This window comes from Anopheles moucheti, chromosome 3, assembly GCF_943734755.1.
Source record: "Anopheles moucheti chromosome 3, idAnoMoucSN_F20_07, whole genome shotgun sequence".
NCBI lineage: Eukaryota > Metazoa > Arthropoda > Insecta > Diptera > Culicidae > Anopheles > Anopheles moucheti.
This window is the reverse complement of record NC_069141.1, coordinates 55,016,947-55,031,701: the sequence shown is the minus strand read 5'-3', so window position 1 is coordinate 55,031,701 and position 14,755 is coordinate 55,016,947. Positions and strand designations below refer to the sequence as shown.

At 43.8% G+C, this 14,755-nt stretch overlaps 1 protein-coding gene across 1 annotated transcript in view; it reads left to right on the top strand.

The window, feature by feature from the left end:
- The first annotated feature begins 4,848 nt into the window (after window positions 1-4,848).
- Window positions 4,849-14,755, top strand: part of LOC128301474 (uncharacterized) — a 93,294-nt gene continuing 83,387 nt past the window's right edge. Inside the window, exon 1 of the mRNA XM_053037976.1 lies at window positions 4,849-4,978. Within this exon, the coding sequence (XP_052893936.1) occupies window positions 4,901-4,978 (78 nt within the window). The 5' untranslated portion in view covers window positions 4,849-4,900. The remainder of the gene's footprint in view (window positions 4,979-14,755) is intronic.

Sequence of the window (14,755 nt, the reverse complement as noted above, 5' to 3'; positions counted from 1 at the left end):
GTGGACCACCGTGTACGTTCTGCTACCAATTTCTCGGAGATGCGTACGACTTCACGCAACATCCGTCTGTTCTCAGTCCACGGTTCCGTGTTGGTCGGTGGTCGACTTTATAATGGTGGAAGCCATTCCCACCCATAAAGCATATTTATACTTTAGTTGAACATGCTTCCGATTGCGGGAGAATCGGAATCGTTTAAAAATTAAAAAGGCTCCCGTTCTCCAAGGAAAATTAATCCAACATTATTGGTGGCGTACGAATCAAGATTTCCTCAACAATAGAAATAATCCAATTCGGTTACATTTTACAACAAACAGCAAAACAAATAAATTAAATTTCCTCACCTTAACTTTGACTCTAAGCAGAGCATATTCCATCATATTGTTTACTTTTAATAGCTTCAGCTGGATGCAGTTTCTGCTTCAGTTGGCTTTTTAAGCATAGATACATTTCATGGAACCATCCACAAACGAACGATCCGAACACAACGCTTCGCAGCATAGTTTCGAACTAAGCGCAGCGAAGTTTTCACTACCGATCGAGCTCGATTTTCACTGCTGGCCAGCCTTCCTTCAGCCCCCGGGACCCACCCATCTCCATTATCCCACGTGCAGGTCGCACGTCTCAATTGCAGCGGCAACGGAGAGCCTCAACCACAACCGAGCGGCAAAGTCTGCACATTAAAGAAGATATGAAAATTTACAATGTCATTATATGCGCTGATATAAAACTTTGATTGTAAATAATTAAATTTTATCCCGCTCTGAATTAGATCGCAACCGAGCCCGGTACCCTGGGAACGTTGGAGCTGGAGCTCGTACGGTGGCGTGCACTTGTGCGGAGCAGCACAGGAAGTAGGCAGATGGTGGTGGCAGAACCGGTGGAGTTGGTGCGGTTGAAAGGACATTTATCCTTCTGCAGAACGGTTTCGTGGTGGTTGGAGCCTACGTAAAGGTTGACACGGTGTTGGACAGGTGCTTATTAGGAGTTCTGCCTAGTTCCCCGCAAAAGCGCAACCCCGGTATTGCTTTTAAGAAAATGTGGTAATTTTACGATGGGAAACGATGGCACAACTTTTTGGTATGAGGTTTTTATTAGCAAATAATGCTGCCCAAATTGGAAAGATAATACAATATTCATGGTCACGTAACGCACAGAAAGAGGGGCAGTTTAGAATGTTACTTTTGCTTTTATTAAGTCAATATATTCTTTGTAAACCCAAAATTAGCAGCTTATGTCGCAGCCCAACAGCAAAGTAATGTAGGATATCAACAAACAGAAATATGAAACGACGAAACATTTTTGGTTAATAATAATAAAAAAATCCATAAATGACAACAGAAAAAAAAAATTCGTTGCTGTAAAAGTAAATAACATGTAAATTCATATTAATACAGTAGAAAACAAGAGACAACAACAATCTTGTAATTCCAAGCTCGAGATACCCTTGCAGTCCGTTATATACCCGTACGAAGGATAAGCACAAAAATGTTTACAAAAAAACGAACACATCTTACGGAAGCATGTAGAAAATATGTATTTCTCGATCATCATTGCAGGGGAAAAAAAATACTCATAAAACACCTATACCAACGTAGCTACATGCAGCAGAATATATGTTCCTAGGAAGTGCTCATTTTCAAAAGAAGATAAAAAAGGCGGTTTATCAGACCAAGGACACCCACTGCCAGATCCACCGAAGATGCGAAAAGCTTAGCCGAGAATGCGAACAGCGAACCAATTGGGGAGCTGGCAGAGTGAGACAAACGGGATCGCGCTGAGTCTGAGCGGTTCCACCGGAAGAACGTTGCGTATTATCCACGTTGCATTACAAGGCGCACATCCCGGATGCTGGGTGCAAGACTTCTGTTCCACGGGCAGCAAAGTGCGGGAAGGTGGAGCCAGAAATTACGGTCCAAGAACCTTCGAACCTCGAAGATACACCGGTACACTGGCAGACAACCTATAGTCCAAGGTGCAATAGTATTAGAAATTGATAGTAATAGAAATTGCACCTGGTTAAACTAACACAGCTTTGTTGAAAACATTTCTGCACATTATTTTTAGACCAATTTCCCAAATTTCGAATCGACTACAATTACAGCTCGTCAACGAACCCTGCAGTGGATGGCACAGCGTGTACACGAATGCATGAATGCACCGTGAGTTCACTCACGCACACACCTAACGAACCTAAAACACGCCCACTTTTCCACTCAGCACATGCGTCAAAAGGTTGAAATTGTGTGTGTGAGTTCCTCAAGAAATGCAAGTGTCCAAAAAGTGCATTGCAGCAGCAAAAAAAAGTGCAAACATTGGCGATTGTTCAAAAGGAAATAAATTACGGAGGGCAGAAATGTAACCAAAAGAGTGTATTTTGCAAGATTAACATAGAAGGCTATGGAAAACACAATGGAGCCCATGAATATAAGTAGAAACTCATTATTTGAACGTTAATAAACAAATCAAATAATTCCTTTCAACTCGTTTTATGATAAAAAATGAACAGATGATATCATTTAACTGACATCCAAGGAAACATGCTAGAAGTGATCATTTCCTCAATTTTCTATCAACTTGCAGGTAGTAGAACCATCAAAATTTTAAACAATTCTTCCACCATCATGGCGCCTGCATTAATAACAATTTTACAATAACAAATGGCACCGATTATCCCTTCGATTGGAGATCTGCATCCGAAGCGGCATTCAAATTTTTGTCGTGAATCCTCGGAAGCCCGTTGCACTAGTTGTCTCTTTCGCTCTGCTTTGCCGTCTCGTTCTTGCCATGTCAAATGCAGACAGTCACGAAAATGTGCGAATGAAATTTGCTTCGTGCGATAACATTCCACAAATACAGTGCTGAACAAATGGGAAGTGAGACTGCAAGTAAAGTAATACAGAGACGATGAATAGTTGAATGAAGATCTCTCTTACAATTGTCTCTTTTGGAATAGAAGGCACAAATTTGTTTATACATTTTGTACCGTTCTTTAACCATGTAAAGTTCGAGGCATTAAGTTAATTGAGCTAAATACATATTTTGTTCTCCGAAATGATAAGCATCTGAGTAATGCGTATCTAAAACCTTCGATGCCGTGATAAGCCAACTTGAATATTAAGGGCAAGTCCTTTCTGAAATTAGCTATACTATCCAGAAACACTAGTAGGACAAACCGTCAGATACCCATTCGTTTTGAAGTCACGAACATGTTCGTTTTGTCGCTCTTGATAGCATGTAGAGGTGTAGGTGGATCATTGCCATTTTGTTTGAAGATCATTAAGAGATGTTCTTAAAATTGGTTGTGCTAGAAAATTTCTCCCAATTCATTTAAGAATTTAAATCCATTGAGTAATCCAGACATTTCCTTACATATGCAGAGCCAGTAAATTTTAAATAAAATAAATTATCATTTAAACAATCCTTTACAACTACAATGTCGTTTTAAATTCATAATTTAAATTTTATTTCATCTAATGCCTCACTGTAGCAACAACTGTTCGGCACTGTTTAATCGCTTGAATTTACGAACCCAGTTCGTACCAACATCGTGTCCCAATCTCGCCGGCACTAGCCAGAGCGAGCACGCACCAACACACTCATCCACTCGTCTCACTCGTGCGCATTCGAAACGAACCCTGCCTGCGTGAAATCTTCCGGATCCGGCAACACGCTACGAGTGGAGCGTAATTTTTTTTAGTTCCTTGTTTTTCCCGGACCAGAGTGGACCGCTGCGCGACTCTGCTCCGTGTGTTCTTTTATCGTACGACACGGTACGCCTGGCATACACGCACGGTGCGTACGATTTTGCGTGAACGTTCTGAAATACGTGTGGTGGTACGTGATCAGTCAAAGACCAGCGAAAAACCTCGCGAACATTGTGTGTGCCCCGAAGTGTTGTGGTGATGCATGATTAGGCCAGTTGTAAGTTAGAATGCTTATCACGGGGTATCAAGAAATGTGAATGCTAAAAGTAAGCAGAGGGACGAACGTTCTTGAGTTGCTGCTCAAAGAAAAGTAAATGCTTCGCATTCGTCGTCCATGATCAAAGTTACATCGGTTTTATCTCGATCAGCTGTACAATTTATGCTCACAACTTTGATCGAACTTATCAGCAGGATCATCGGTAGTAACGAAGGGGGGTGACGGTTACATTCCACCCCCTTCGTAAGAGTGTTCCATCCCAAAACCCAAACACACCAGAAAAGGACGAATCGGAACGTGCGGGAGCTGATCCGAGATCGAGTGCGAGTGTTTGTCGGAAGGCGCGCAAATCGGCAGCTTCCGGAACCCGATTATGTGAACCACCCCAACCCACATCCACCCCAAACAGTCACCTCCCCCCATCCCCCCATACCTTGCACCGCAAGACAAGGAATCGTGAGGCTCACTCTTCATGGGTTCGGCACGGGCGAATCGGTTAGCATTTAATCCTTAGCCGTCGAGTCGAACGCAACGCGCAATCGAACATCGGAGGTTGATCAGTGCGGCAGCTAGCTTTAGAGCAACCGGTCGAATTTGCTGCCCAAATGCTACGAAGCCATACCGGTGGGTGATGAATTTTGGGCAAGTTTCTGCAATTCTTAAACCACCACTCCAACACTCGTGCGTGTGCGTGTAGAATGGTGTAGAATGGTACGGTGTGCAAGAAAAGTGCTGTGATCAATACGACTTCTCGTGCATGTGTGATGACATTTCGGTACACTTGCGGTGCTGTTTCACCTGGAAAACACTGACTTGCACCGGCATCGTTCCGCACGATCGTTCCGCAGTGTGTTGTGATTAGTGAGCAATAGAGTGTAATTGTAGGTGAAGTTAGCAAAACACCGAGTGCGAGAGAGAGAGAGAAGAAAACCAGGCCTGCAATTGTAACGGTGACCCTGCAAAAACACGGCGTGGTGCATGTTGTTTAGCATGGATTTTCAGAGTGCAATGGAAACCTTCGCTGAAGCTTGGGTCGCCGCCAGCACTGGAGAACAGGTGAGTGCGAGTGTAGTTTATTACCAGACAACCAAAAACCCCGAACCCGGCTGGGAGGTCCTAAACGGTCGAAGGACGAATGTTTCTTCTGGTGCCGTACCTGTACAACTCCAAAAGGAAAACCCTTCATGACCATCGACTTCCCAACGACAGGGATCATCCCCTGGGTAGATGGTCGGGATTGATGGTAATGAGCTTGTACGCTTGACACCGTGCTTGACTTTTGGCAGCTTCTGGGTCATTTGCAAATTGCAAGATCCCGAGTTGGAGATGCTTATCTCGTAATCCTGTTAACATCGGGATTATCTTGTGATCTTTTCGTGCAAACAGGATCTTTTTCTATCCTCGAGTGTTATACGAGGGATAAGCTACAATTTTATGCATAATTGCATCCTGAAACAATGGGATATTTGGTAGTGGAAGGTGGATTACAGCGAACAGAAGTAAAACAAAGCTTGGACAACAAGAATGAGCGGTTGTGTAAGATTTCTTGAAGATTTCATTTCAAGGATTTTCATTTCATAAAGATTCCTCCCAAATTCTCGATCAAGTGATCAATTGCATATGCAACTGACTGGAAATTCTTGTCGAAAATGAAGTCAAGAGATTGCGGCCTTAAGTATGATCCCTTATTATTTAAGCTGCCTGCTTTTGATAAGCCCCCGAGTCAGTTCCATTTCGCAGATCAGATTAGCACATCCGGTCTTAAGCGGACCACACACAAAAAAAAATGTCCGCATTGCCTGGAAGGTTGCGTACTTAATGGATGTGTCTGATATCAGTCACGGTCACTTTCTCCACTATCGGATCGCTCGTAGCGTTATGCTCAGGATACGTTAGGCGATGTGGGTGGACTGGGGACACGCTGTTGCACACGCATGCTGCAAAACATTACACTGATTATGCTAGGAAAACCGGCAGACGGCAGACGGTTTTGCTATCGGACTGCACTCCGTCACCGAAGGGCATTATTCATCGGGTGCGTCTCGACTGTCGGAAGCGCCTGTGTCTGACCTTCGGCGTCGTTTGGTGGTTGAAGAATGCGATAAACGCATACGAACCCGGGAAGCGCGGGTACAAGTTGCAATCGTTGGGCGATGATTCAACGTATCGGCTGATGTTCGTTTCGTAGAACACGGGAATTCTAACGTGGTGAGAGGGGGACGTCTCTAATCCTCTGCCCGGTAGAGAAATCTGCCTCATTAGCTAACAATCGATTAATTGTCATAAATCGAATTAATGCTTCCGTCTTGCTGTAATCCCAAATTCTTCCCCGCCGTACCGAACGGTCGCAGACGGAATGAACCATGGTGAGGTCACCATGGAAGAGAGACAGCAGTTATCCCAAGAATAGGGGGATAGGAATATTTAATCCCGTTTTTATTCCCGCACCGTTGATCTTCACGAAAGCATAAAACGGATAGCCACGGGGTGGCTCCAAGTGAGAATGTGTCGTGTCCCGACCGTACGCAACACGGAAAAGATCACGGATTATAATCCGCATTCAATCCGCGCCCTTCCGAGGGAACGCTACCCAACTTCAAACACTGAAGAAGAAACGGAAGTCCGGGGTACGGGAATTCGGGATAAATGAAGGTTTACGGATGCATTCGGAAGATGCTACCAAGGGGTCGATCGGGTTCGATCGTGCGTGTCGCGTTAATCGAGATTAATGAACCTACCGGCACGCCACCAAGAAAGGACGACTTAAGACGTTGATTTATGATAGCAGGACATACACCGATCCTTGATCGGTGATGTGAAACGCAAACAGTTTTCGCCCCAGTCCTAATCGGGGCACCAGAAGGAACACACACTCCGGCAAAGGTGGCGATGGAAAGGTCCTGTTTTGGCTTAGGCTCGGTGTTTGTTATTCCGTCTCTAATTCGTCCCAATTCCTGCCCGTCTTATCGTTCGACCGTTCGACCGATCCAGGGTTACACACCGCACATGGGTTTCGGGGCTGATCCCGAAAAACACTGTGTTTGCACACTGATATTTTTATCTTACCATCGGCTTTCCTGCATTTCTCTTTTATCCTGCGAGCAAACGGATCCGGTGCGAGTAAGGAACAAGGTGGCAAAGAGGACACCTCGGTAGGCACGTAACGAATTACGGTTTTATTGCACCAAGAGGAGCAATAGAACAAACACGAGAGAGACAGGGGAAAAAAAAACAACACTCTCAACACAGCTTATGGAATTGTTTTTTTCCTAGGGGTCCTCCGTTTTGCAAGGACTTTCGCATCGCACCTTTTCGCACCTTTTTCTTTGGTTGTTGTTTCGCGCTAAAGGGCATTGTTTTGCCGGAACCATTGGTTCGCTCACCTTAGCACACCTTCCTTTGAAGGATGTCGATGCAAAGGATCCTTACCATCCTTTAATCCATCGGCTTTAAGCTGCTGGTGGCTGGTGGTGGACGAGATTTTATCCCATTTGTGTTGGTGACCCGATACATGGCATCCTGCATCCAATGGTACAATCGCAACATCCATCCATCCAGGATGCATCCAATGATCTTTTGACTCTCGTTCACCCATTCACATGCCAGCGCGAAGATAGAATTGTAAATTTATCTCCAGTCCCGTTGCAAAAAAAGGGCAACTCCTTTTTTCCCCCGAAGCGAAGGAAAAAGGGTTTTGTTTTGTTTTCCTTTTTTCCAAGTTTCTTTTTGTTTCGTTTTGCATATTGTATTCATTTTCCTCGTGCGAAGGAACAGCCCCCGCAGGGTTCAGTGCACTTTCCATTGATCGGAACCGAAGCAGCAAAGGAAGTTTGAAAAATGATCCTCTAATTGAACGGTGAATGCAGAGTTCGTTAGAATTTTACCATTTTATGATCGTGATGGTAGAATGAGTTGAAGTGTTTACGGCCAAAAAGGGGTATTTATGCATTACGGGGGAGTGTGTTCTAACCGGTGCAAAGATTCACCTAATGATGCTTCAGTGCAAGTGCATGCGTGTTTCGAATGCAATAAATATTTTAAGTAAGATTTTACGCTATTTCGAATTACAGACTATCATGGTTTTTAATTTAAATATTTGAGAAGAAATTGTAATGGTTTAAAGATATGAATTATCACCATTTTTTGTAAAAATCTATCTTTATTCATAGTTGAACTAGCTGCAAAATCATAAATTTAGCGTTATGCAATATTTCAGTATAATAATTTATTGCTGGGATGTAATTTCTTAAGCAAAATTATTTGTTAAATAATTATTTACATAATTAATTAATAATTATTTACATTTACTGTATTTATTTAACTAAATTGCTCAGCTAGTTTTCAAGAATGCCAGTTGATAATTGAAGTGTATTTTTAGTATCAGGATCTTGTCGTATATTAATACGTCAGAATATATTAATTTCAGTGCAAAAATTGAAAAAAACTCATTTAGTTAGGAAAAAATAAATCATGCATTTTTTATCCTTTGGATAACTCGATTTCTGGCCAATGAGATGGCCAATAGAATATAATTTCCTAGCCCCCCGTTTTTTCTTCATTTCTAGAAAGAATAGAAAGTGTCATGAAATTTGGATTAGGTTTTTGTACCTCTGGGATGTAATGGGTTAACTGTGGGTAATTTAGGCAATATAATGATATTTCCTCATTTTCCGGTAAAATTTTGGAACTATTATGCCATAAACTTTCATGTATATGTTTAATAAATAGCTAGTTACCATTCATTTTTGATTTTTTTATTGAACAATTGGTAAATTTTAAGTTCTCTAAAATAACATTCTGTTTCCAAACAACTCCATATACATGGTTTTTGTTTATTTGTTTATTAATTAAAAAAAAGTTATCCTGCCTAATTTGGCCAAAATAACTTTAGCAAACCTCACAGTATACATGAAACATTTTAAAACGTGCTACGCAAGATTAATTTAATATTATTTATACTTGTGTTAAGATCGACATAGTTACTTATGGAGCAATATGAATTAACTATTTTTAATAGGGGGTCGTCCAAGTCAAATTCTGTAGATCTAAACTCACTTAAAATTTGTTACAATTCTTCTAAACCTTGATAGCATAAGAGCATTACCTGCCGTAATCCTTCTTGCTTATCGTCCGAAGATTATGCTGTATCGGTAACATTTCACGACAATTCACGCAACCCATCGAATTAACGATAAATTTCCTCGTGGAATGGAAAGGGAAAACCGCCGAACGTGACATCAATTACCACGTGTGGCGAGGTTAGTGGGAATCAGTGTCATCGTCGCGGTTGAAGCATTTGTAGTAAATAAAAACGTACACTTACTAACATGCGTTGACCCGCATTAGCATGTCACCCACGGTTTTTGGGGTAGGGGCGCACAACACACACACACAGGCACGGTGTAAATGATTTTTGATGGGAAGGAAGGCCAAGTGGGGCGAACGCCCGAAAAGGTCGCCCTTCGGGGTTACGAGTGCGTGATGTAATCCGTTCCCGTGCCAGCGACAAAAGAAAAACGCAAGCTGATCCTTTTATTTTTCCACTCCGACCAAGAAAATCACTCCCCCCCCCCACCGCGCCCCCTACAAATGGACACAAATCTTAAGAGGATCGCTCACGGTGCACTAAACATTGTAGCTTGATCCGTACCTTTCCCTTGTTCCGTCACGAAAAAAAAAACACACACGAATTGATTTACGCGACCCGCACGCGTATCAATTTTCATTCCCGCTTGGCCACGGGGAAAAACAAAAGAAAAAAGAAAATTCCCCAACCCCGTGTGAGCGCCTGCTATCTGGCATGGCACGATTCCGGCCTTCCTGTTTGCAAGCGCTAGAGTTGCGGCTAGTGTTACGCGGTGAGAATAAAACGTACCATCGCCTGCTCGACTGCTGACTCATTTCTCAATCATCTCGACACTCGCACACTAATCCGGCCCCATCCCGGGGCACTTTGCACGGAGGTGACCCCGGGGGATTAAGATCGTAAAATTGCGCGCCCTATCGGGCGGTCGGTGGCCACGACGGTTAATCACTTTTGATATTTTTATGTGGCATTTACCGATTCGCTGCACCCTGTGTTGGCAGCGAGCAGCACGCATCGCGGACAAATCGGAACGCAATCAATTGTCGCCGGTCGGTGGTGGATGTGCATTTTTGTAGCCTTCCTTCTTTCTTTTCGGTTTTCTCTCGGCATTAAGTACGGAGAAAAAAAACAACCTTCCGAAGCCAATCTCGATAAGCTTGTGGGTTTAGCTGGCGACAAGAGAATTCTCCACAAACAGATTTGTGGAGTCACAAGACGTGGTGAAGGATTGCAAGAGGAGGGGGATGTATTTTTCACACGTAAATCTCAAGCTCGAAAAATGAGCAAGAACCGATTTCAGTGGCTTAACAGGACAGGGGACCACAGGGGTACGGGGCCGGCCTGCCGAAGCATGCTGGCACTCGAGTAGAACGTGCGCGCTTTAATCTTCTTAATCCTTTCCCTCGCGCCGACGGATCAGTTCGGCCGGGTTGGCAACGATGGTGCTGGTGCTACCTTCAAGATTTCGCCTCGCTAGAACAAACCCCCCGATTCCATCATCCCGCCTGGCCGGGCGTACGAGTGGCTGTGTACCGTACGGGCTTACTTTGTCCAGCACCGAAGCGCGGCTTTGCTGTCAAGAGATTTGATCTGCACGTTACGATTCTTGGCGCGCATTAAGTGGCCGGCTGGTTTCTGTGTGTGTGTGTGTTTTTTTTTCTCGATCCCCATACAACCACATACGCGGATTTAAATCTCGTGGCATTAAAGGAGCACAAAAAAAAAACAAAAGGTTACATTGGAGGTGCACAGTCAGCGAAATGAACAGAAAGGGAAAGAGAGAGAGAGAGAGCTGGGGCTGAAAAATGGCTAATCGGCATATGAAAATGTTTCTTTCTTTTGCCAACAACTTATTGCATCAAAAAGCTTACTCTGACCGCCTGGAATGCCTCGAAGTCTTTCCCTCAGTTGTGATTGAAATGTATTTTTCAGCCAAAAAACAAAAAACCACATATTTAATGCCCTCCTCGTTCAGAACCATCAAATCCACCCACCCGACCCGAGCTGGCGAGCACGGTAGCGGCCACAAGGCGTAAAGATAGTGGAAATCGGTTCTGGGATATGGGAGATTTTTTCTCATAATCCTCCACCAGACCGGTACGTCCGTTGGGTTGCAGCCTGCCCCGCGCAAAAAACCCTGCGCGAGCAGCAGAGATTATTGAATATCTTATTCATTGCCGTTGAAGGAACCGGAACATATGGATACGGTTTGTGACTGCTTGCAACCACCTCCCCCCCCCCCCCCCACCCACCAAAAACACACACACACACTCACACTCCTAAAGCCACGTATGATAAATTATGCAAAGCAAAAGCAAATGGTTCTTGATTTTCTACTCCACAGCAGCAGCAGTGGGCCCGATTTGTAATGAGTGCGCTCGGGCACCTTGTGAACACCTTGAGCATTTCGGAGCCATCTTCTCCGTGGTTTGCTGAAAAGGTGTAAATGGCTGACAGTGGAGAGTTGTGGGGGGTAGTGTAAAAATTAATGCCGGCTCTCGGGTGCTTTTTTGTTGTGGAGAGCGAGCGTATGGATGTAACTCGCTGTAATTACAACGCCCATGCCCGATGTCGAACGATGATGGGCGCACGACGGCGGGTGGAGAAGCGCTTTAATGATGAATGAAATGCATACAGCGATTAGAGGTGGCAGTGGCAGAGAGCAAAAAGAGAAAGAAAAGAAACACAAAAGAAAAACGACATACAAAATCCCGTCCCATGTGCGAAGAGTAACAAATTAATGCAGTGATTAGGTTTATGCAAAAATCGGAAGGGAACATGCCTTGTATATTTAGCAAATAATAGAAATATTCTGCTCTTGATTAACAGAATTTTAGAGATTTTAGTGATTATTTTATAAATTCTGAAAATACGGCATTGCCGTCATAATGGAATTTAAAATATTTTATAAATACTAGTAACAAGACGTTTTTTTTCAACTTTTGAAGCATTTTTTTCTAAAATTTACTTCAAAACCAAGAGACACAACACAAAAAAACACACACACTCGGCTCACTCTATTCAAGGACGACTGAAACATTCCGGTAGCAATCCGGCGACGTCGTTTGGACGGAGAAAAACAGAATTCTTCACTAGTTGTGTATTTCAATCGTCCAAAGCTATAGCTCACTCGCCTGAAAATAAATATAATCCCGGATTAAGGCAGCCGCGCCTGGTTCAGTTCAGTTCGGTTTGTGCCGCACGGTGCCGCCTTGCCCGACTTGCCGAGGTTCGGAATGTTTCTTCGGCACTCCGTTCGGCAGTTACAGTGCGTCTGAAGGTGCGTGTGCTCTGAGTGTGTGTAAAAGTGTGCTGTAAAGTTAACTACTCTAGCAGTAACAGAAAGAGTATACCGACGACTTTCACCTCCAGAATGTCCTTCGGTTCTTGGGGTGTTTTTTTTATTAAAAAATATAAAAGCAAATAATGCGTAACTTGAAGTTCATTGCGAGTACGTTTACACCAGTAATTCCGTGACTGTGGGTGAAAGAAATGAGTTCTGCCCTTACCCATCCTATCCCTTTTTTAAATGTGCTTTTTTTCCACGTGGAGTTATTTGCAGAACACACACACTTTGGTCGAGTAAAGGTCACAATCCCTGGAAGTAGTAATTAGTGTGGTACACACCGTTTTACTTGATCCGCACGGTGTTCCGCCACCAATCAAGGGTATCGTTTTGCTCGTGTCGGATCATGAAGTTCGTGTGGTGATTTGTAGCCACTATTGGGGATACGTTCGAGTACGACGGATTTGTTCAAGAAATCCGCAGAGAAAGGAACGCATGGGGGGGAGGGGGCGCCTTCTGTATTCGCAATTTTACCCAAGACACTACGCACGTAAAGGCACTCGCTGTCTAGAGGCAGATGCACTCTAACCACCACGGTAAGATGTGGAATAAATAATATACAAAATAAATTAATTATTTAAATCCGATTGGATTATTTTAATTTATTGTATGATTAATATATGTGGGATTAAAATTTTCACGGTTGCCGAGCTGCGCGTTCTGGTTGTGCGTTTTTTTTTCTTCTTCTGTGTCACCAACCATCCGCTCGGTACGTGGGTCTTAACTCGCCCGGTCCCGCACCAGAGCAGAGCGGTCGTGCTGATTATTTGTTCGCGGCCTTTTTGCGTGGTTCGGGGGTCCCCCGGGAGGTTGCGACACTTTCCTGCGATTGCACGCAAGATTTCCTAACCGATGCGCAAAACGGGTGGGTTGTAAGGGAAACCGAACGGCGGAAGGGAACAGATTATCCGTCCGTCAACATTCGTCTTGAAGGCGCGTAGCGCGCAGGAAGCACACATGGTGGTGGAGAAAGTAAGCAGCAGGAAGAGGGGAAAACCGGGCAGGCGGATAAGATTATTTCCCCAAAAACCGAGTGTGGAAGAATTATTTATAGAGGAATGTAAAGCGGAAACTTTAGAACCCTTGGGGCTTAAAACTCGCTCAATCATACTAATCGCACATGAAGTCGGTTTCGTGTTAGTGTCAACGTGTGGTGTTTCTTTTCGCTGGTGATGCATAAATTCTTCAATATTTTCAGTACTGTTCAATTGTACCCAAAACGATGTGACTTTGGAGACGAACAGCTCCTATTAAAACTATTAAAACCTCACTGTTGCACTATTCCAGGTTAGTCACCTCATTGACGCTAATACCGATGAACGGGCTAGAAGAATTATGATGCTCTCGGTTTTTTTTTTGGTTTCTTAAATCCAAGATTATTCAAAACATCCCGAAACCGTTCCTCATCGTGCTGTGGGATTAATTTTATTTCTGCCTTACCACCCAACGCTCTCAATATTTCTCGCTTTATCGCTATCTACTCGGTTTCTCGCTTGACAAACAAAAAAAAACACGACCTCAGTAGAGGAAATAAAAAGGCAACGAAACTCCACCGAAACAAGCTCATTCGCAAGCAAGTCGGCGGATTTGGGGTGATTAGTGAAAACGCTAAATCTTTTGACGGATTTTCATACATTAACAGCCAACTCGCGCGGTGAGGTTTCGTTTCAGATGGCGTTTCTCTTCTCAGTTCCGCCCAACGGTTTATCCCGCTCCATCGCCCCAAACCGGTGCGATAAAGTTAAGCCGGAATGTGACCACAACAAGATCGCTTACGTATCATCCTTCCGTTTTGCGTTTCGTTGTGCAAAAAAAAAACAAAAAAAAAACATTAAAACATTAAACATAGAAAAGTGAAAACCTCTCAAAACTCTCATTGAAGCTTCTTCGGATCGGGCGCGATCATGATCCACCTCACGATCCACGTCCACGATCTCGCGTGTGCGTGAAGATGTTACAGATTAAATGTGGCAGAATGCTTTTTTTGTTTGCTTCGTCTTTTGCTTCTCTTTTTTCCCTCTTTCTTTGCCAAAATCGGAAAACCAATGCCATTGCCAGAAGGATCAAAGAGGGTTGGCTAATATTTATTGCGATCTTAAAGGCCCCGGTCCAGAAAAGCCGCCTGACGGGCCGGGGACGAGCTAAGGGGCTAAAATAAATACAGCTTGGTGAGATTATAATTCGTGTCCCTGTTCGTGCTCTTTACGTTCACGGTGAGCTACTGCAGTTGGTTCACACTGGGGCGATCATACGATCAACGAATGATGAGGCATTCGCGTAAGGAAATCGGTAATATATGCGATCGGATCAAGCCACCAGACCCACCGCTTCTTCGGTCGGAAATTCACTCCAAAAACCCGGCGATACTGACGCGATCTGCACCGAACGTAACCGACTCGCA